The sequence below is a fragment of the Moschus berezovskii genome, chromosome 15 (genome assembly GCF_049115385.1).
Source record: "Moschus berezovskii isolate FMDL1 chromosome 15, NW_MosBer_1.0, whole genome shotgun sequence".
In the NCBI taxonomy this organism is placed as follows: Eukaryota; Metazoa; Chordata; class Mammalia; order Artiodactyla; family Moschidae; genus Moschus; species Moschus berezovskii.
Window position 1 is genome coordinate 4,399,350 of NC_142474.1, and position 23,478 is coordinate 4,422,827.

General features: G+C 52.3%; 1 protein-coding gene across 6 annotated transcripts in view; it reads left to right on the forward strand.

Annotated features, from left to right (window-relative positions):
* The window catches only part of NFATC2 (nuclear factor of activated T cells 2), a 162,754-nt gene that overhangs the window by 116,638 nt on the left and 22,638 nt on the right, over window positions 1–23,478 (forward strand). For all 6 annotated transcript variants that reach the window (XM_055393739.2, XM_055393745.2, XM_088843663.1 and 3 more), the window contains exon 9: window positions 22–711. In XM_055393739.2, coding sequence (XP_055249714.1) covers window positions 22–711 — 690 coding nt within the window. The remainder of the gene's footprint in view (window positions 1–21; window positions 712–23,478) is intronic.

The following is a 23,478-nucleotide window of genomic DNA, read 5'->3' on the forward strand; positions in this document are numbered from 1 at the left end:
TGTGCTCTTCTCTTCTCGCAGTCCCAGCCATCAAGACGGAGCCCACTGATGAGTATGACCCCGCCTTGATCTGCAGCCCCGCACACGGGGGCCTGGGGAGCCAGCCGTACTACCCGCAGCACCCGATGGCGGCCGAGCCCCCGTCCTGCCTCGTGGCCACCATGGCGCCCTGCCAGCAGTTCCGTTCGGGGCTCTCGTCCCCCGACGCGCGCTACCAGCAGCAGAACCCGGCGGCCGTTCTCTACCAGCGGGGCAAGAGCCTGAGCCCGGGGCTGCTGGGCTACCAGCAGCCGGCCCTCATGGCCGCGCCGCTGGCGCTGGCGGACGCCCACCGCTCCGTGCTCGTGCACGCCGGCTCGCAGGGCCAGGGCGCCGCGCTGCTGCACTCGGGCCCGGCCGGCCAGCAGGCCTCGCCCGTCATCCACTACTCGCCCACCAGCCAGCCGCTGCGCTGCGGGAGCCACCAGGAGTTCCAGCACATCGTGTACTGCGAGAACTTCGCGCCTGGCCCCGCCAGGCCCGGCCCGCCACCTGTCAGTCAGGGCCAGAGGCTGAGCCCGGGCTCCTACCCCACCGTCATCCAGCAGCAGAACGCCCCCAGCCAAAGAGCCGCCAAAAACGGACCCCCGGTCAGTGACCAGAAGGAAGTGTTGCCCGCGGGCGTGACGATCAAACAGGAGCAGAACTTGGACCAGACCTACTTGGATGACGGTAAGAGGACAGTCTTCCTCATTGTGTGTGAGTTTGATGCCCTGTAGCCAATGCCCCCGCCCAGCAAGCTGACTGTATGGCCTGGGTAGCCTCCTTTACCTGTTTGGGGCCTCGGTGTCCCCCTCTTTAAATGAAGGGAGTTGAATAAGATGACCTTTAAGGCCTCACCCAAGTCTGTGCATGAATCATTGCCCAGCAGGAGTATGGGGTGGGCGTTATGGGTTTTGGTTGCCAGAAAGAGCAAGTGAGGGCACTCCTGGCCCAAGGAGTGTCCCCCGGGCCACAAACTGGGTCTGTTTAACTGCTTCCACTCTCTTTCCATCTGCCAAATTTAGACCGAAGATAGGGCAACAGAAAGGAAGGAAAACTAACCTTTTATTCCTGGAGAGAAAGAAAAAAAAAAACCTCCCACTATATAGTCTTCTGTTGTGTATTTAGGGGAGGGAGTGGGGTGGAGGGAAGGGGAGATCTTGAAGGGCGGCTGCCTCGGAAGGGCGCATGAATGGGGGCTCGCGGGCAGGCTGCGGGCGGTCTCCACCACGTGCCCGTGGAACAGAGCCGTGCATTGATGCGGGGAAACAGTGGGCTTCCGCTGTGGTGAGCCCAGCTGATGGGTTGGTTGGGCCAAAGGACAGATGCAGAGGCAGCTTTGTGTGTCATAAGGTGCCCGAGTTGGGTGGCGGGGCCCAGCCAGGGGGCAGACTTGTTGGGAGTGGCAGTGTGGGTGACGTTGGTCTCCGATCCTAGCAAGGGAGGGTGAGCTGTGTGGGCAGGGCTCACCTGGGACCAGCCAGGTGCCACTGCAGGGGCTGAGAGGGCGGGGCGGGCAGAGTAGCCTTCCCCTGGGGAAGGAAGGAAACAGGTGGCTTGGATTTCTGAATGAGAAGGAAAGCCTGTCCCACTGGCTGGCATCGGCAGCTCCAGCCTCGCCCTTGACTGGCAACAACATCTGAGACACCCTGAAATGTCAATTATTCAGGAAAATTTACTCTCGGGAATGCAGTCGAGGCGTAGGAAGAAGATAGAGAGATTCGAAATAGCCACAATACTTATCGTAGAGACCAGACACTAGGTGTCAGACTCGGTGAGTGCAGGGCGCTCACTCAGACACTGTTGACTTTTACTTTATGCAAAGTTTTGATGATCAGCGATGTCTTATAGTCTCCATGTCCCCCCTCTAGTAAAGCTGTCTTTCAAAAACTTCCCCCCAAATGTATCTAGCAAAGGTCCTGAGAACCTCTTAGTTTAGAGTCAGACTGCCCCAAGTGCCTTACAGAGGTGACCTCAGAGTACTGCTCAGTTAATCACTGAGCCATCTGGTCCTGAATGTTCAAATGCAGATTGGGTTAGGAGCACTGTGCTCTGTTTTAAAGAGAGAGACACTGGTGCCATCCACTTGCAAACCAATGTTTACCCAAAATGGCAAAGATCAAGTGTCGGTACTTAGCTGAAAAGGGGGTAGAAAACTGCACTCGTACCGAGTGCCTTTCCGACTGAGAGATGGGTGAAGTGGGCTGTAACCCGACCGCTCTCCACGCGTCTGCTCGAGGCTGGGTCAGGCAGAGGCGCTCCATGAATAAGTGATGCTGGAGCAGGGGCTGGAACTGTCCTCCCCTGACTCTGTCCCGCGTTGCTTTGGTCTCTGGAGTAGGAAATGTGCCGTCCCCTCTCACCCTGTCCGTCATCCCACCCACAGACCAACTCGAGCATCTTGGAAAAAGAAGGGGGTCAGCAGCTGGCTCTCTAATGCCTCAGGACCCACGGTCACGAGTAAGCTCTGAGTGCCTCTTGTTGCCCAGACAGAGGCTTGTGTGACGGAGGAAGCAGCTGAGCGTGGAGACCCCTTGGGGCCTCCTGAGTGTCTGTCTGAACACAGGCAGGTTCAAGGTCAGAGTGAGGATGGCCTCCCCGAGGGTCAGTAACACGAGTCAGCTCTAGGGCTGTCTTGGAAAACCAGATGCAGTGAACCTGCTCCTCCAGGTGGAGCCTTCTCTTAAGTACACTCTCCATAAGCCCAGGCTTCCCTGCTGGCTCAGTGGTAAAGAATTCGCCTGCCAGTGCAGGAGACACAGGTTCAGTCCCTGGCCCCAGAAGATGCCCTGGAGAAGGAAATGGCGATCCTCTCCAGTATTCTTGCCTGGGAAATCGCATGGACAGAGGAGCCTGGCGGGGTACAGTCCATGGGGTCGCAAAAGAGTCGGACACGACCGAGGGACTAAAACAACAAACCGTAAGCCCAGTTCCCTGGGACTTTAGGAGGTATTCTCTGAAGTGAGGGCTCTGAGGCTGGAAAAGGGGAGAGACACTTGATAAAACCACGTTTCACCGCAGGACTTCCCAGAACCTTTCCTGACCTCGTGGGCATTCTCGGCTTCTAAAACAAGAGAAAATTGCTGGATCGCCTGTACAAGTCCAGGGGTGCTGCTTCCATTGAGTATACTCTGTGTGGACAGAGCCCTTCCAGCTGTACAGCCTGGCGGGCCTGGGACCCCTTTCCCCTGACATTCGGGAAGAGTAACGTGGAGGCATCTCAGAGTTTAGAACCAGCCCTGCCCCGTCCCGTGTGCCATGTTCAGGCTTCACGTTCCTGGGGCCAGAGTGGGACACAGGGCAGGGGATGATCTCCACCCGTGTGGCCCCCAGATGCAGCCCTGTGGCCGCTGGTGAGATGCTCTGCGCCTGACTGGGGGTGTCCCCAAGCCTCTGTCTAGCCCCGGTCCCTTCACTGGGAAGGCGCCCGTGTGGCCTGTCGTATGCTCAGGGCTAACCGCAGCCTGCCCCACCTCTGTAGCCGCCAGGAAGAGGGCTACAGCGTCGTCTGCCAGCTGCTGGCTTTGAGGCCCCTCTCGCAGACGCCTTCTGGCCAGTGTACTCACAGAATGTTCTCAGGCTCCGCTGTTGACTTCATGAAGGTGGGGTTCAGACCGGTCAACTCTCTGGCATTTCTTCCTAACCAGTAAACTGGAAATCCCGGGGTCATCTCTCTAGTCTGTCTGGGAGGCCTGCTAGGTCCTTTTCCATCCCTTTGATCATTCCCCAGTGGAGATGCCCCCAGAAAGTACCCTCTGGCTGCCCGAACTCCAGCAGAAGATGATGCTGGGGGCGGGGAGGGGGGCTGTTTCTCAGATGCCATTCCTCTGCCTTGGGATTTTGGCAGACTTGACTTTGGTCGTTTTGTGAGAGCTGGGCTGACGTGCTTTGAGGGTCAAAGGAAGGTTCCGCAGCTGGACAGGGAAGGGGTCGCCACGGTGCACTCGGGTCCACGTGCAGACACGCCGGCCTTGCAGTGGCCGCGCCGCCCCGCTGTGGTCCCGGGAAGCCCCGGCCCTTGGCTCACGACCCGGCGCGTCTGCTCTGCGTCCCACCTGGCCCCACTGCTCTCCTTCCCAAGCTGCATTCCTGCACACACACGCTGTCTGTCTTGGCCCCCGTGTTTTTCCCTTGGAACTCCAAAATGCAGCTTCTGCTTTCTCCACTCCAAGGACTCGAGATGTTTTCCAAGTCTCTTTCTGAGCTAGCAAAATAAGTGATATTCCAGGGCCAACGCATCCTCACTCCTCTGCTGTGTGCCTGCCTGGACCCAGGCTTTCTTTCACAGCTCTTCTGAGATGCATGCTTTGCACACATGTGCACTGGTTTTTTTATCCCTCTGTCCCACTTGTCCCCTTCTGTAACTGGCTTCTTGCTCTAAAGCCCTGGGCTGTACCTGGGAAATACCTTCAGCTCAAAACAGTAGCCTGATCCTGAGAGCCCTGAGCAAATCCTTCCCCCCCTTCTTTCCTGCCCCCATGCATCCGGCTCCTCTCCTGACTGCCTCTCATCTCTCCTCAATCCCGATTTAACTGGTCACCTTCTCTGTACCCTGGTGGCTCAGATGGTCAAGAGTCTGCCTGCAGTGCGGGAGACCCGGGTTCAATCCCTGGGTCAGGAAGATCCCCTGGAGAAGGAAATGGCAACCCGCTCCAGTATCCTTGCCTGGAAAATCCCATGGATGGAGGAGCCTGACAGGCTTGTAGTCCACAGGGTCGCAAGAGACGGACCCAACTGAGCAACTTCACTTTCTTTCTTTCTCTGAACCAGGCACGGTCCTGGGACTCAGGGGTACGCTAGTGACAGGTTAGAAGTCCTTGCTCTCGCGGGGTGTTTTCTGGGTAAAGGAGGCAGACGTTAGCACAGAAGGTAACAGACGAGCATCTTGCAGACGGCGGTAGAAAGCCACGAGGGAACGCACACAATGTCAGAAGCCAGAATGTGGCTGGCTGGGGGTGACACAGCAAGGCTGGCGTGGGAGGTGGGCTTCAGGGAAGATCTGAGGGAAGGTGTTTCAGGGAGCAGAGGCAGCAGGCGGGGGGCTGTGAGCTCAGAGGCGTGGGCTCCTCTTGGTGGGTTTTCATCAAGAGGGCACGGTGAATTGATTTCCCTTTTGAAGGCGTCACTGGCTGCCTTTGGACAGCGGACAGTAGGGAGGCGGGAGATGGAAAGCAAGGGGTTTGCTTCCTTTTAGACAAACCCTGATACAGAGGCAGTGAGCCCCATGGCTCGTGTTGTGGGGGAGCGCGCAGGGGCGGGGGATGGAGCATTTTACAAGATGCTGCCTTGCACGTCCTCTCCTCAGTGCGGTGGTTTGAGACAGAGCTAGAACTGCCAGAATGGGGCGAGTTTACAAGGAGTTCTGACCCGTCCCCTGCCCAGAACTGAGGGGCGGCTGCATGTTCACCCCCAGGGCACCTGCCTGGGGCAGGTCGGCAGTGTGTGTGCGTGCTGGGGCAGGCGGGCGGGAGAGGCTCCGGGAAGCGGGGCCCCGGAGGGGACGCCTGCGGGGTCCCGCGGGTGACACGGTCTCCCAAGAGCTGCGGGTTCACAAGGTCCTCAGGCCGCTGGCAGCCTTGAGACGTTGCCACAGACAGGAACGCCAGGGACAGTGGGGAGGCTCGGGCCTCAAAGGAGATCCTCTGTCCCCTTATCTTAGGGAGAAGGATGAGGTCTCAGTGATGGCCAGAGCCTCTCCCAGTGGCTTTTAAGGATGGCAGATGGTGTGTGTGTGTGTGTATTTATACATGTCAGAAGAGCACAGACCAGTCTGTTTGGTTGTTAATCTACTTTTCTATTCTTCATAGGAACTACAAAATTGTTTCTTGAAATACATTAAATGAGTTTGATTATTTCTACATATTGAAATACAGGCACACTCAGAAATCAGTGGTGTATGCTGAATTTCACCAAATGGACCGCCATGCGGTTACCACCTGGACCATGCAGGACGCTGAGTCTGTTAGAATCCCAGGAGCCCCCCACAAGGAGTCTTCTGCCTTCTCCACAAAGGCGGCCATTGCCCTGCCTTTCAACCCTGGGAGTTCGTTCTGCTTTCTTGTAGAAACAGAAGTCACGCAGCCACACTGTCCGGCTTCCTTCCTTTAAATAGCTTGTGAGATCCAGCGATCCTGGGTGTAGCTGAGGTTCATTCATTCTCTTGTTCATGGAGGGAATTTTCTATAGCCTCTGTGTCCATGTTCCTGTTGATAGAGGGGACTCCTGTTGATAGAAAGGACTGGGTTGTTTCTCATTTTATGGAGAAGCCGTGTGAACACTCTCGAGCTCTTCTTTTGCCGTCCACACAGAGGGTCAGGAGTGGAGCCCTCACCAGATGGTTTTCCAGAGTGGTCATATGAGTTTTGACGCCCACTGCGGTGCAGGGGGTCATTTGAAGGGTAGCTCACTTTGCATCTTCTGACTCTGAGACTGGCTCTCATTTCTAATGAAGAGGCCCAGTTACCGGGGGCTGCAGACCCAGGGGCAGCAGGCTGTGTGGGTATAGCAGCTCTGACCCACTTGGACCAGGAACTTAAACTCTCTGGGACTCTATTTTCTCCCCCATGAAAACTACACCTCCCGCTCAGATACTCAGGACTGCCAAGCATGCATTAAGATCTGCACTTGTAAATGAGGTTCCTAAAAGACGTCCAGCAGTTATCATTTGCTCCCGTGATAGTAACAGTGGTCATCCTAATAGCCTACTTCCCTTCAGGTTTCTTGTGGTGCCTTCTGCAGCCTTGCTTTTATTTTGGTCACTTTAATGCTCTGACCTTTTTTGTTCGATGAGACTCCTCCACATGGACAAAAGGTAGGGAAAAGCCCCAGAGAAGGCGCCAACCTGTGACTCTCGGGGGCTGCCTTTCTGGCCCCCAGAAGCAGAGGGTCCACACGCTGTTCACCTTGGGGCCCACACACGGCTCAGGTTCATTTCCCTGGTGCCTCTCTCTTCCTGCCCCGGGAGAGACCTGGACAGGTTAGAGTGAGCCCCAAACCGGCCCACGGCGGCAAGGCAGCCCCCAGGAGCTTTTCCTTGAAACTTGGGCCCCGCACGGGTGCACCAGAAGGAGCTGGCCATCCTTTTGTGATCCTCTGTAGTGGTGCTTGCCTGGGGCTGCCAGGCAGTTCAGCCAGAGGTGCAGCCGGCCACATGAAATGTTTGCAGCACAGGAGTCTGCCTGCAGTGCTCTGACCTCTGTTTGGTCTTGTTTGAATCTTCCGCTTCCCTTGTTCTGGGTTCTCAGGACTTACTTGCCGTGTCTCTGTAAGACATGTTGAATGGCGCTTTGAATATTAGGCTTCGTACTTACTTGTGGCCTTGGGCAAGCAACTAGCCTTGCTGTTCCTCAGTTTCCCCATCTGTGGAATGGGCATGATCCCAGCTCCTCCTTCATAAGGCGGTGGTGAGTGTATTGAGTTAAGGCGCATCATATCTTAGGAACAGGGCTTGGCCCAAAGTACTTCCTGATAATTGTTAGCCGCTCTTTTTGTTTGTGAATTTAATTGACTTCTTGGAGGACAGGGTTCAAAATTTTTATCACACGTCTGTGTAAGAGAACGAAAATTGGCTATTCTGGTCTTTGGCGATGAGCCCATGTGCCCCGTCTCTTCCACGTGGGCTGCAGTAAGGGTGACAGAGCCCCAGGCCACGGGCGCATGTTTCTTTCCCAAGCTTCTCTCGGGGCTGCGGGGCTTCTTCCCACACAGGGGGCCGATGCCCTGGGCCCAGGGCCAGCTGGGAAGTCCTGGTTTGCTCTGAGTGCCCAATGGAACATGAACGTCAGGCCCAAGGTTTGCTACTTGTGCCATAGGCAGAGGGTCCCAGCCTTTTACCCATAGGCTCAATGGGCCAGAGTGTGAGAACCAGGCCAGGGAAGAGTGGACGGACAGACAGGCACGCCCTCCGGCGTGTAGGAAGTGGGGAAGTGCACGTGCCTGGCACGGCTTTCTCCGGCAGGTTGGGGGGCTTTCACTGTGGCTGCTCAGGGCCCACAGCAAGGCTGTCACAAAGCAGCTCTTGTTTGCAGAGGCGGGCAAAGCCCATGACAGTCCACCCGCTGCTGACGATGGTCGTGTGTCTGGCCGCCGCCGTTGGTCCAGGAGGGCTGGGCTTCCGGGCAGCCTCCCTGGGGGCGGCGGCGCTAATGGAGGCTGACATGCAGGGATCCTCTGCTGTGATGAGAACTGAGCAAAGTGGTTGCCTGGCTGATGGCACCATGGATAGTGTGATCTGGGTGTTGTAATATGCGGCTGGGCAGGGCACCAGAAAGCACAAATGCCAGGTTGAATTCACACGCCTTTTGTGGGCACTAACAGAGTCCAGGCTTCTGCTGAAGGCTTTGGTCAGCCGTCTTTTTTAAAGTTCATTAAAAGATATCTGTATTTTATAAAGGCAGTGTGTTCACATGCTTGAAAGAAGCAATACAAAAAGATATCCAGTGACGTCTTCCATTTTTGCCCTGCTCCTTGACACGTTTTCTCAGGCCTTCTAGAGTAGTGTTTCTTGATTTTGCTTTTTTTTTTTTAATCACTAATGCCACCCTTTCCACTTAGGCCCCTTTTAAAATAATTTTTTTCCTAATCACCAACCCCATGAACTGTCAATCCCAATGCCTGTTTTGGTACCGGGCCCTTTGCGGGGCCATAGACCATTGTGATATGTAAGATCGTCCTCCCCCTTGGAGGTGTATCGTCCCGACTGGGAATGCATGTTGTGGTTTCTGTTTGTAATCGTGAGGACAAGCAGATATGTTTTCTTCTTTTCCCTGTTGGTTCTACCAAAGGGAGCGAGATGTGCCCACGGGCCCCGCGGTCGGGAATGAGCGTCTCTCCCTGCCTCAGGCAGCACTGACTCACCCAGCACGCAGGGAACGGGCGGGCATGTCCGGGGCCCGCTCTCAGGAATGGGATGTCTGCTCTGAGGGTCCAGCTTTGACTCGGGGCTTGCTGGCTGTAGAGTTTCTGGAATTGTCTTCCCCGGCTTTCTGGCTGGCCTCAGCGCGTCCCTCCTTTGTGACCTCAGGCTAATGTCAGTGGCCCCCGACTCTGAGGGTGACTGCAGGCATGGAAATGGGAGCGTCCCTGTAAGGAAAGCACTTTGACCCGTGTGTGTGCGTGGGGTGCTCAGTGGTTCGTATTCTTTGCCACCATCATCATCGATTCTGGGCCATTGCTATGGTCTCCGTGTTTGTGTCCCCCGGTGTGATGGCTTTAGGCCGTGGGCCCTTTGGGAAGTGCTTAGGTCCCGAGGACAGAGCCCCATGACTGGGGTCGCTGCCCTTAGAGAAGAGACCTCTAGTTCCCTTCCGCCCTGTGAGGCGGGGATGCGAAAGCAGTCGTCTTGGAGGAAGTAGGCCGTATCTGCCAGCACTTTGATCTTGGACTTCTCAACCTCTGGAACTGTGAGAAACAAATATTTGTGTTTATCAGCCCCCACGTGACTGTTTTGTTATAGCTGCCCCACTGGACAAAGACAGCCAGAGTAGGAGTGGCAGAGTTGGCTCTGGAGAAGAGCCCCGAGGCTGGCTCTCAGCCTGGGTCCTTGTCACCCCGCTGAGCTGCTTCCAATTAATTCAGCAGAGGGAATTCAGAGTCTCACTGGAAAGGGCTGAAGTCCAGAAAACTGCTTGCCTAGAGAGAAGCCCTTCCTATGAACATTCAACCCTGAAGTTCCAATACTTTGGCCACCTGATGCGAAGAACCAACTCAACAGAAAAGACCCCAATGCTGGGAAAGATTGAGGGCTGGAGGCGAAGAGGGTAACAGAGGATGAGATGGTTGGATGGCGTCACCGACTCAATGGTACAAGTTTGAACAAACTCCAGGAGACACTTACAGACAGGGAAGCCTGGCGTGCTGCAGTCCATGGGGTCACAGAGAGTCGGACGTGACTTAGGGACCGAACAACAGCAGAGAGACAAGCCCACAGAATTTGTGAGAACTCGTGGTCAACGACCACTGAGCCGGTGGCGGGCCTGCCTCCCTCTCCCCCAGGAGAGGCTTCTGTCCCAGGGGCACCTTCATTTTGCCCTCCTGGTGTTTCCTTACCTTCTGAGAACCTCTGGCTTCTAGCTGTGGCACTTCGCTGTCCTTTAATCCCAAATCACACGTACTTTGCATTGCTGGCTTATGAAAATTTAAGAGGCCACCTTCCAGTTGACTCCAGACCCAGAAGTGCTCAGCCATCTTTTTGAGATTCTGCAAAGCAGATGTTTTCAAAGGAATGTGCTCTTGCATTTTGAGGTCAGATGCTACCAAACCACAAGAAAGTCCATTCTCAGACTTTCTGTCCACTCAGCCCGCATTCCAGAGCAGCCTCTGACCCACAAAGAGCAGACAGGGCCCCAGAAAGAGGACCAAGGATATTATTTGGTGTCATCCGAGGGCCCCCCAGTCAGCCACCAAAACCCCCAGTTTTAACTGTGCTGTGTTCAGTCTCCACCTTCAGAATGAGGTTATGGTCTGGTGGTAACAGGTGAACATCCTGGTGAAGGATGCTCACCTTATCCTCGTATAAGCAAGATATATGAGGGGGTGAGCATCCAGACCTTTTTTTCCAAGGCTCTTCTAGACTTTCAATCTTACTAGCACAGCCTGAAGAAATTGAGCTAGGGCTCACTTCCTCTCTCAGTATAAGTGCCAGGCAGGCTGGAGACGTGGCTTGTTTCAGGATCTTGAGCAACTGGGTGATTATTGTAACGTCATTCCGTGCAGGACTGTACTTGGGATGGCTCTTGCCTCATCCCAGGTAATCACCTAAGATCATGCAGGACGTGTGCCTTAAAAAACACAGAACTCCCCAGTATCAGCTTGAACTGTAATTCATTTCTCTCTAGCAAAGTTAGAACTTGAAAAGTGATTTAGTCATCTGAGGCTGTGAACTATATTGGAGGGGGACAGCCAGTCAGATCTTATTTTAATAGTAAATTTCTACCTTGTCCTCCCTACCTTCTCCTGTATCAATAGATCCGTTTCAGATAAATAGTAAAGTTTACTTTCATAGAAAAAAAAAAACACCCTTCTTTAATGAAATAGCCCTGGTTTTGTTCCATTCCACGGAGTTGAGATTTGGATGCATTTTGTCTTTTCTTATGCCCGAGCCTAGTTCTGGACTCTTTTCTTGCTGTGGACCGACTCAACTTTATTTTAGCACCATTTTCTTTTACTTTTCATTCCTTTCCAAAAACAAAAAGAGAAAGGCTTTGTTCTTGGGAAATGATGAAGCCATTTCTCTGGCTCTTCTCCACCACATTCCTGACACCTCTTTAATTTGTTATTGACCCTGGATCTGGTTGGCTGAGACCGTGACTGTAAACGCAGAGCCGGAGCCTGTTTTGCTCGTCCACGATGTCAAGTGTCTCTCCCTCTCGGGGGGAAGTCAAGGCAGCCTGAGGGTGGAGTGTGAAGAGGGAGCCTGGGCAGGTCCTCAGACCCAGCCCTGCCCCTTCCTGGCGTCGGGATGACATCGGCGGCATCCCTTTCAGCTGCCATGAAGTCAGCTCTCCAGCCAGGCAAGCGAAACAGTGTGCGCCGCGGTCTTTTTACAGTGAGCACCAAGAACCCCAACCCGGTTTTATGATGAGATCGTCTGTTGCAGGCGGTTTGGACTTAAGTCCCAGGCATGCTGCAAACCAACAAATGGGTTTCATCTGAAGCCCGTTAGTTCCACCATCCCAGGAAAGTTGAAAGGCCGCTCCCTGGTTGTTAAGTTTCCAAACACCCTGGGCAGAGTGGAGGTCCTGTTGCATAAGCCGACTACGTGGGGAACGCCTTTGAAATGTTCCGCAGCCGGTTCTTATAGATTTCTGGAAGTGGACGGTGTCTTTTGAATGCTCAGCTTTATTGGAGGCCTAAAAAAGAATTGACCCAGCGTTGATGAATGCACCCTTTCCACGTCTCACAGCTGGACTGAGTTGTGGTCTCTTCAGGGTTTGGCACGGGGGCTCCCACTGGTGCTTCATGGGCCGGATTGAGCCTGCACATATTTTGTTTGGCCCACGCAGTGTTTAAAAAAATATTTGTATTAGATGCCAACGTTTAAAAACCGGGAGATTGCACATAAAAATACAGATTTCCGGCTTTCCTTGGAAAATCCAAAGATCTGGCCATCCTAGGCCCCACATTCTGCATGGCGGCTACCTGGAGTCAAAGTCAAGGCTGGCGCTAAGTAGATACCCCCCATCTAGACAGAGCACGCGCATGTCCATGGCTGCCCCACCCGCTGCTGTCTCCTGACGATGGATGGAGCGTCCCTTGTTCTTTACCAGCACGTCGCACTGTCGTTCCTCTTACACTTGGCCGCCCTTGCCCAGCCAGGGATTCCATCAGACCTGTTTGCGTTTGCCCTTGTTACCAGTCCTTGGGAAGTGCTGCTCACCTCTGTGGCTGCCTAGCCCAGCACCTGGTGCGCAGCGGGGACTTTGGAGGTGTCCGCTCCCTATTGCGTCCCTCCCCCTTTGTGGCTGGAGGTAAGATTAAAACACACCTTTTTGGATGAAAATGCTGTAAACATCTATATAAATACAGAGTAGCACAATGTACCTACTTAATCACCTCTCAGCTTCAGCTGTGGTCAACTCGTGGCCCATCTGGTTTGTTCTACACCTCTACCTTCAACCACCTCCATTACACGATAGTAATTTGAAGCAAATTCTCTACATCAAAAATCCTGGATACTAAAACCATATCATTTCATGTGTAAAGCTTCAGTATGTGTATCTAAAAGAAAAGGGTTGTGAAAATACTCATAATATACCACTAACGTGCATGAAACTTAACGAAAATCCCTTAAAATCAGGAAATACCTGGTGTATAAAGTCCCAGTCATCTCACCCATATCATCAGGGTTTTCCCCTTGTCTTGTTATTCTGTCCTTTGAGTCAGGACTCAGCCCGGGCCCACACAGTGCCCGTGGACGCCTTCGTGCCTTAAGACTGTTGTCGTTCAAAGTTGCCCCTGCAGGTTAAACGGCAGGACCTTCTTTCATTTATCACCATCATTATTATTTTGCATCTATTTGTTGAAAAAGACCAGATTGTTCATCCTACGAACTTTCTCACAGTCTGGCTTTTACCAGTTATGTCCCTATGGTGAGGAGGTTTAGCCTGTTCCTCTGTCCTCCGTATTTCCTGTAAATTGGCAGTCAGTTGTAGCGCTTTCATGGATTTGGGTTTAGTTGTTTGGGGCAAGACTGCTCCGTAGTGGGGAGCATCTCTCTGTCAGGTACCCTCCTCTTGGTCGTGTTACCAGCTGCTGACGGTCTGTGCTGAACTGCGTTAATTCAGTGGTGCAGTGATTGCAAAGTGGTGATTGCTGTTGTTCAGTCACTAAGTCGTGTCCGACTCTTTGCGACCCCATGGACTGCAGCACACCAGGCTTCCCTGTCCTTCACTCTCTCCCGGAGTTTGCTCAAACTCATGTCCATTGAGTTAGTGATGCCATCCAACCATCTCATCCTCTGTCGTCCCCTTCTCCTCCTGCCTTTGATCTTTCCCAGCATCAGTGTCTTTTCCAGTGAGTCAGCTCTTCACCTCAGGTGGCCAGAGTATTTGAGTTTCAGCTTCAGCATCAGTCCTTTCAATGAATTTTCAAGACTGATTTCCGTTAGGATGGACTGGTTGGATCTCCTTGAAGTCCAAGGGACTCTCAAGAGTCTTCTCTAGCACCACAGTTTGAAAGGCATCAATTCTTTCGTTCTCGGCCTAATTTACGGTCCAAGTCTCACATCCGTAAAGTGGTCATATTCTGTTCTAATTCTGTCTTCCCTTCCTCTCTGTTAGCTGGAAAAGTTCTATAAAGAGAAACTTTCCTTCATCAACAATGGTAGAATTCATATAGGAAGAGCAGGATGAATGCTGGATTCTTTCCCTCTATTTACCAGTTTTTAAAATAATGGTTTGGTTCATTAACATCCTCCAGTGGTGATCAGTTAAGGACTTTTTTTTTTAAGTACCATTGTGAACTCATAGATTGAAACATAATTGATGTTTTAAGGTTTTAATGGGCTTTTTTCTTGTTTCTTTTGTCCTTATCATTTGATGGATCTAAATAATGACTTCCTCTCCTTTCTCCCCCTGGCTTATGAAGCAATGTGCTCAGATATTCTGAGGCATCAGGAAAGAGAATTCTGTATGTAAACTGAGAGTTGTATTCCCTATGTGTGTGAAGGGGAAAATCATAAAATAGCTCTTGAGTGCCAGCTGGCTGAGATATTCCTTGCAGCATTGTGTGCTTTAAATAGTTTGCAGGGCAGGGGAAAGTTATGTATTGATGAGAATGTAGAGGGCTTCTGTAAGTGAAACCAAAGTAACAGTAGCTTCAACTAGATAGGTGATTTCTTTCTCATGTAACAGCACAGACATAAACAATCCAGGGCTGGTATTCTGGTCCCATGGTGCCAAGACTAGCTCTTTCTTATCACTCTGCCATTTTTGGGGGGGTACCCTCATCTGCACTGTCTAAGATGGCTCCTGGATGCAGGAGAGGATCCAGGAAAGGGGGAAGAAAAGGCATGTCCCGTCCCTTTAAGGTCATGACCTGGAAATCGCATTTATCCCTGTATCTGATGCCTAATTGGCCAGAGCCTTGTCATATGACCAGAGTGAGCTGCAAAGGAGGCTGGGAAATATAGTTTTTATATTTATCCAACCATGTGCAGAGGGTGGCACTGGTGACTCAGGGTAAAGCGTCTGCCTGCAATGCGGGAGACCCAGGTTTGATCCCTGGGTGGGGAAGATCCCCTGGAGAAGGGAATGACAACAACAGGAATACTCCAGTACTCTTGCCTGGAGAGTCCCATGGACGGAGGAACCTGGTGGGCTGCGGTCCACAGGGTTGCAAAGAGTCGGACACGACTGAGCAACTTCACAACCAGAGCTAGTGGAAGACGGGGAGAATGGATTTCGGGAAAAAAGATACAAAAGGAGGTTGGATGTTTTGTTTGAGTAGTCTTAGGAGTTACCTTCATCTATTCCACAAACACTTATTGAATGCTTCCCATATGCCAAGTGCAGCTTTTAGGTCCTGGGGGCATAGCCGTGCATAATAAAGCTTCTTTGCTTTCAAGAAGCTTACCTCCCGGTTAGGGAACCCAAACAAATAGCTAAATAAAGATGCAGTTGTCTCTCTGTATCTACAGGGACTTGGTCCCAGGACCCCCCTGCAGATACCAAAATCCATAGCTCCTCAAGTCTTCTATATAAAATGATGTAGTATTTGCATGCCACCTGTGCATTTCCTCATGGATGCTTAAAATCACCTCTAGATTGATTGTAATACCTGACACAAGGTAAATGCTGTGTAAACAGTTGGCCAGCTTTTAGGACTATCTGAATTTTTCCCCCAAATATTTCAGTCCACGGTTGGTTAACTCTGTGGCTGTGGAACCGTGGATGGGGAGGGCTGACTGTGTATAGTAATGTCAGGCGGTTATAGTCTATGAAGAAGATCTACAGCGGCAGAGGGAAGAGGCCTTACACGTCCAGTTATTGCTGATTCTCCTCAAATTCGGGGAGCCCTTCTCCTTAGACTCAATCCAGGAAGCCCAGAACATTTGTTACCTTTTCCCCTGGAACGGGTCCCTTAGCTCGCTCTTGATATTGGGGGCCTGCTCATTTGTCCTGGGGCCTGTCCCTGCCCTGTAGGACATTTAGCAGCAACCCTGGGCTCCACTCACCAGATGCCAGTAGCACCCCAGCACCCACCCCGCCAGCTGTGACAACTAGCAGTGACTCTGGTAACTGCCAGATATTCTCTGAGAGGAGAACTGCCCCCAGTTAAGAATCACCAGTCAGAAGGGTTCACTGCTTGATTCTGCTGGAAACAACAGCTTCATAATGTTGAGTGTTGACCCTGAATCTCTGTTTCAGAGACTAGAGAGTTCTGGGCTCCTGCAGGGTGTGGGACTCCCCTGGGACCTCCTTCCTGGCTGTGTTCAGTGTTTTCCCTGGTGAGTGCCCAGGACAGTGGCTTCAGGATCAGAAGATGTTGATAAGTAGCTGTTACCAGAGGAAGCTTGACTCAGAGCCCCATGTGGCCTCTTCCTTGCTTGTGGCCTTGGGTGAGGCATGTGTGAAAAGCAATTTAGAGGCTGTTGTGTGCCCCACAGATACGGGGGAAGGCCTCCTCTAGCACGGGGCTGGCAGGCTGCTGCCTCGGGAAACTGCCAGGAGGCGTCTCCCTGGGGCATTTGTTTTCTTGGTTTACCTTTAATCAGCTGCTGCCCATTCATTCATTCCTTCTCTGAATGGACATTCACTGTGCACCCACTGTCTCCTGGGCTTTGTGCCAGGAGCTAGGCTGAAATAGTGACTGCGGTAGACAAAGGCCCTCCTGGGACCAAGTCTCTTGGGGAGATGTTAATCAGAAGCCGGATGTGAGAGCGGGACCATAAAGAAGGCTGAGCACCAAAGAATTGATGCTTTTGAACTGTGGTGTTGGAGAAGACTCTCGAGAGTCCCTTGGACTGAAAGGAGATCCAGCCAGTCCATCCTAAAGGAGATCAGTCCTGAATATTCATTGGAAGAACTGATGCTGAAGCTGAAACTCAAGTACTTTGGCCACCTGCTGCGAAGAACTGACTCATTGGAAGACGCTGATGATGGGAAAGATTGAAGGAAGGAGGAGAAGGGGGTGACAGAGGATGAGATGGTGGGATGGCATCACCAACTCAATGGACATGAGATTGAGCAAACTCCGGGAGATAGTGAAGGACAGGGGAGCCTGGCGTGCTGCAGTCCATGGGGTTGCAAAGAGTCAGACACGACTGAATTACTGAACAACAACCAATATGGATTTCAGATGGGCTTAGTGGTCTGAGTGAAACTCAAAAGTGAAGGTAGAGGAAGGTATATCTTCACACGGAGCCGTCAGGGACAGCCTCCTTGAGGAGCTGACCTTGATCTGAGACCTGATGGAGGAGGTTGGGGCAGGGAACTCCAGACAGAGGGAACAGCCTGTCTGAATGCTGGCTTGTGTGGAGGAGAGAAGAGGGGCCTGGGGTAGTTGAGATTCATGACCAGGAGATGAGATTTTGAGGGCAGGCCAGATCTCGGATGGCCTCCAAGGCCATAGCAAGAGGTTTGGATTTGATTCCTGGAGGGAAGGGAAGCTGCGGGCAGTTGGAAGGTTGCAGTCTGGATGTGTGTTTGACAGGCTGGCAAGTATAGGAAATAATTATAATGTAACAACAAGCCCTCCCAGTTAATAAGCAACTTTGGAAGGCAGAGACTAATTATCTCCAAAATCACAGCTGTGAGACCAGGCTGAGGAGTGAGGCCGTGATTGGTCTCAGGTCTCAAAGCTCAAGGCTCAGGGGATGAGCAGTCGGAAGCGTGCGTGTAGGAGAGTGATCTGGATTCAATTCATAAACAGATTGGAGCCTTGATCTTGGGCCTTTCACTGCATGTATCTGATGAGACATCAGAAAAGTAGCTTTCTCTCCAGACCCATGGATCTGACTGCCTCCTGGACACTGTGTGTGGACACCTGGCAGGAACCCCAGACTTGGCCAGTGCTCAAGTGAGCTCATTACCTGACCCTACTCTGTTCCTGGCCCCTCTCCCCTATCTGTCCTAAGGAATTTGAGATGTTGTCATAGGCAAGTGACTTAATGTCCGTGATCTCAATTTCCCTACCTGTAAAATGGGAGTAATAGCAGTAGTTCAGGTTTAAATGAAGTGATGTATGACAGGTTTATGTAGGAGGGTCACCCACGTGGCTGGCACTTGTCAGCTTCAGCATCTTGCTCTGTCCAGGGTTGTGCCGACTCTCCTTTCCTCGCTTATCAGCACTTCTGGTTGAGGCCATCTGTGCAGGACTCAGTGAGCCTCATCGTCAGGGATGCTGGCCCAGGCCCTCTGGACACCCGGCTGCATGTAGGGTGCGAGAGGTCCACTCAGTCCTGTCTGTGCCAGCGGAGGATCAGAAGCAACCTCAATATCTGATAATAAGAGTCAGCCACACGAGGAGGTACTGAGCGGCTGGAAACGAGAGTAGAACAGGGACCTTTTCCTGTTTGTTTTTATGGTTTGGAACTTTTTTTCATGTTTGCCATATGCATGTGTTTACTTTAAAAAAATTAAGGGAAAAAAAGATGAAGAGACACATTTAAGGCCCAGCAATGACCCTAACAGCTATTAAATAATTTAAAATGGGGAGATAGAAATAGAAAGCTTTTAGTGTGCCTGCAGATGCATCTCCTGCTGTTGTAATGTGTTACTGTCCTCGCCCACCCCTCTTGGCTTTGAGTGGAGGAGGACACATCGCTGTGTTGAGGTTTTCTTGCTTCGGAACCCGTGCCCAAGCCATCACCTCTGCCTTGAGTGGCCTCCCCTCTCCCTGATGCTTTTTGAAACCTGACCGGCCTTTCAAGACGCTGATAAGCTCTCTGCTCCCTGCAACCGTAGGATTTTTCTGTTCTTGTGAGTCCTGGACACACATTTGGTCCCTTGCAGTTGCTGTTTATATACCTTTCAGATGCTTCTGTGTATTTTTCCTCCCCTGCTCAAGTTCAAGGCTCCGGGTGGGGAGGACCAACGTCTCTAACTTGTCTGTACCCCAGCTGCCCTTGGGCTGACTTTGCACATAGTAGGTCAGCTCCTCACAGTGTTTTCTAAAGTCCACTTTGTGCAGTCCAGCCCAGCTCCCTGCGTGTAAGATGCTCACCACATATTTGTGCAACTGAGTGAACATCCCAGAATGAAATGGAGATTATATACTGCCTGGGTCTTAAATGACTTATAACTGTGCATCATAAAACCACAATGGCACTGCTTCTTATGAATAATAATAGAAGCTAATACTTAGATATCACTTATTAAATTCCAGGCACTCTTCTAAGACATCGTTATATTAACTCATTAGATCTTCACAACAGCCTCATGAGGCATGGAGTATAATTATTCCTGTTTTATACATGAAGAAACTAGTCCAGAGAGGTTAAGTAACTGGCCCAAGATCACACAGCCAGTGAATATAACTGAGTAACACTGAATAAGGAATATAGATATTCTTTATCTAGTTTTCTTTTTTGGAGGAAAGATGCCATACATTTCTTTGGGAATTCAGAAATACAAATAAAGCCCAGAGTAACTGCCAGCAAGTTGTGCCAGCGTATAAAATCAGGAGATGACCTGTGCCCCAAGTCCTAGAATCAGGTCTTATCACTCCAGCTTTGGAACCAAGGACTGTGAGCTTTGCAAAAGGCCTTTTAAAAAAGTTTGAGAGATGTAGCGGGAAGAACCACAGAATTGAAGTGGTAGATGTTTCATCAAATGCCTGTAAGCCTAATATGTCAGCCAGTCACCTTCCCAGGTGGCACTAGTGGTAAAGAAGCCCCCCTGCCCACGCAGGAGATGTGAAACACAGGCTCAATCTCTGGGTCGGGAAGATCCCCTGGAGGAGGGCATGGCAACCCACTCTAGTATTCTTGCCTGGAGAATCCCATGCACAGAGGAGCCTGGTGGGCTACAGTCCATGGGGTCGCAAAGAGTCAGACAGTACTGAAGTGACTTAGCACGCACCCACCTTCCACCTTTCCAGCAGTATTTATATTTATTGTGAGCAGTGGGGGCATCTTACTTGCTTGGCATCATAAGGCCAGCTTGGAATTTGAGGCCCTAGAGTGTCCCGCTGGCCCTTGATGGGGAGGCAGTACGGGGTCCTGTCCCTGTGGGGACGACACAGGCGGCTCCGGCGGGCCCCTGGACCCCCCTCGATGCCACGCTCTCCAGGCCCCTGACCGCCCCGTGGACTTCACAGAGGCCGAGTCCAGAGAGCGGGCTGGGGCAGGCCTTCAAAAATGTGCTGGCTTCGGGGCCCATGAGAAAATCCACTGCTCGCCTCCAGCCGACAGCGCTGCCCAGCGCTGGGCCATCCCGGGGTTGTTGTGACAGCAAAGCCGAGTGCCATGGAAACAATTGTGCAACTGCAGGAGCGGCCGCCCTCAGGGCTGGGCAGCTGCTCTCCGCCGAGCGGGCGCAGCTTCGACCTGCCCTCCGTCCACGTGGGAGCCTGCGGAGCTCGGCCGGGGCGCCCTTTTTGCAGAGACACCCACAGGCTTGCTCTCCCTTTCATGCCAACAGTGGCCCCGCAGCCTCTGGTGCCCTGATTCTGGCTGCCGCCTTCCAGCGCCCGTCCTCCCGGAGGTGCATCCCCCGGGGCCCCGCAGGTGGAGCGCGTGAGCTGGTGGCCAGGGACGCCCCGCGGTGGGCATCCGAGCTGGCCCGGGCCTTCCTTCTATGAGCAGTGCCGTGTTTCACCCAGGCCTGGCCAGGCCCTCCCTCCCCGCCGGGGCTCCAGGCGTTTCTGGGGGCGGAAGACAGAAACCAGCCCTGTGTTTTCCAGGCTGCTGAGAAATTCACGCCTCAGCCCAGAAACCCCTTCTCCTGCTCAGCCCCGGCCCTTTTCAGAGAAGAGGGTGCCCGCCCCCCTGCCCACCAGCTTCCTGTTCTCCTTTGAGGAGGCGGAAGGGCCCAGGGGAGGACTTCAGCCCCGGCCCCGGTGCCACCCGTTTGGGCACTGGTCGTCCCCCACCAGCCGTCCCCCACCCCAGCCCCTAGCTGTCGATGTCAGAGTGCAGGCTGTGGGGGGCACCTGGCCGCGGGCTCTTGGCACCTGTCCAAGGCTGGGACCACCCTGGGAAGCTTCCTAAATTCATACTCTAAATTGCAGCCCTGGGGTACTGGGGTACTGGCTGCCTTGAGGGATCTGCTGGACTTTCAGCGGCCCGTCTGTTTGGCTGATGGTAGGGAGGCAGGAAGGAAAGGTGCTCAAATAGGGGTGACTGGTGGGACAAGGGCCCCCACCTCTGGGTGCCCCGAATTCCCACGGGGGCTCATTCAGGCTGATGGATCTCTTGGGGAGAAAGAGGATAGGATGTTCCACGTAGACATTGGCACCTCCAATTTCTGTGTTGGAAGGTTTGGCATTCTGGCCTCAATTCTTGAAACAGTCAGTTCTCCTCCAGGCTTTTGCTGAGCAGCTGCTGCTCCTTTGCAGCGGGCAGAGAGCACATCAGAGGGCACCGATTTGGTGACTTGCGTCGTGGTTTGTAACGCGGCTGCATGTAGTGTGCACATGTCCAAAATCAGACCTGCAGAGGACAGCCCAGGGTCTGCAGTGGGCCGCAGGAGAACCAGCTGATCCAGCCAGGGCCTCCCTGGGCCTCAACAGTTAACTCTGGTCATTTCAGGTCTGAACAAAAAGCTTCTGTCTTTACCATTAAACCAACGTTTACTGGCAAGGCAGGAAGGCAGGGCAGAGCGGTTCCAAGTCTGCGCCCTGGACTCCCGCCTGCATTTAAGTCCTGGCTCGGCCACCTGTGGGCCGTCACTCTGAGCAAGGACCCTCAGCTGAGTTCTTGGTTTACTGAACTGCAAAATGGGAAGAATAATAACAATACCACTTACTCAGGGAGCCTTGTGAATGCTGACTGGTTAATGCATGCAGATTCCTTAGGCCAGAACCCGGCACTGAGCAAGTGCTCAGAAGGTGCCAGCTTACAGGACAACTCAACAGCTGAGGCCAGCCAGGTCAGGTGCTGGGTGATTGAGGGGCAGCCCCTACCCGATGGCTCTTACAGTCTAACGGGGAAGACATAATAAATATGACAGAAACGTGTTTCTGATGGTGAGACACGCTTTGAAGGCGAGAACAGACTGTGAGAGGAGACTTTGGACAGGGTCGTCTGGGAGGGCCTCTCAGAGGAGGTGACTTTCTCCTGTGCCATGTGTGCCAGAGCCCCCTCGCCTGCTCCCCGGGCATGCTGCTGCTGTTCCCTGGGCTGGTTCGTGGGTCGGAGGCACAGGGTGGTCTGTCTCGGCTCGTCTTCCTTCTTGGTTCGCTCCATCCCCGTCCCCACCTCCTGTCTCCTCCCATCCTTCTCTCTCCCTTCTTTCCTTTAAATGCCAGACGGCTTTTATTCAATACACGTAAGATATAAAAAATAATACAAATAAACGCTGTGCGCCTCCCCCAAGTGTAGAGAAAACGAGCATAACCCTTGTCTTTGTACTCTTCTGCCTTCTAAAATATTTTGTATTTGCAAACCCTTCAGTTCCGTTTCTCTACAAGAGGATTCGTTTAAAACAAACTTTTCTCGGATTTTCATTCTCACAGTGAACCTCTTTTTTGGGCTAATTTTTTTATTAAAATTTTTTAAACTGTAGTATTGTTCCTTTGCAATGTTGTGTTAGTTACAGGTATACAACAAAGTGATTTAGTTATGCACATACCCACATATATTCTATTTTATGTGTGTGTGTGTGTGTGTGTGTGTGTGTGTACTCAGTCGTGTCCAACTCTTTGTGACCCATGGACTGTAGCCCACCAGGCCCTTCTGACCATGGAGTTTCCCAGGCAAGAACACTGGAGTGGATTGCCATTTCCTACTCCAGGGGAGCTTCCTGACCAAGGGATTGAACCCAAGTCTCCTGCACTGGCAGGTGGATTCTTTACCACTGAGCCGCCGGGGAAGCCCACTTTATGTGTATAGTATGTTAAAATCTTTACTGTCAAACTCAGTGCTCAGACTCTCAGCTGCCTCATAAATGCCCTTTTTCCCACGGCTTGTCTTGACTGTTGAAATGTATTTTTCTGTTTATTTCGCCTGTCCGGGCGCCATTCATCTCCTCCCCTAGCTGTCCTTGCTTTGGAGAAACAGGTGGCTTGCCCGTAGCCTGGGTTTTGTTGACTGCAGCTCCTGGGTGCCATTGACCATTGTTGCTCTGTCCTCAACATTTCCTGCCAATCAGTGGGGAAACGCACCCTGGATTAGGTTGGGTCTGATGCTGTGGGTGAGGCTCCCTCCTCAGTCGGGGTGTGTTCCCCCATCAGAGGTTGGGTCTGCTATCTCTTTTCTACAGCGATCATACCCATGATGCTCCAAGCCTGGATTGAGCACAGAATTTTTTTTTCCACTATTTTTTTTTCTTTTATAATTTTGAATTGGAGGGTAATTGCTTTACAATATTGTGTTGGCTTCCACCAGACAACAACGTGAGTCAGCCCTAAGTATACACGTGTCCTGTCCCTCTTGAAGTCCCCCCACGCACCTCATCCTAGGTGGTCACACAGCACCGGGTTGACCTCCCTGGAGCACAGAATTTTGAATATTTTCTTCCCTCCCACCTTAGACTTATTGCTATCCTCACTCAATTTTGTGTTTGTCTCTTTGCTTTAAAAAAATGATAATTTCACCACCTGTTTGACTCTCTGAGCAAGAAGTTGAGCCTGCCTGCTCATGGACTTTATGGAAACGCGGTCACACTGTAACTGGTTTTCTGCAGCTTGGCGTTCTCCTTCAGCGTGACGCTCACGGCATTCATAGGCTGTCGTGTTTGTGGCTGCGCTGCTTTCCTTTTCTCTGCCGTGTCAGTCCACTGTTGAGCTCATCAGTCCACTGTACTGACTGTGGACATTTGGTCGTTTCTGGTTTTTCCCCCTGTGCTGGTAGAAACC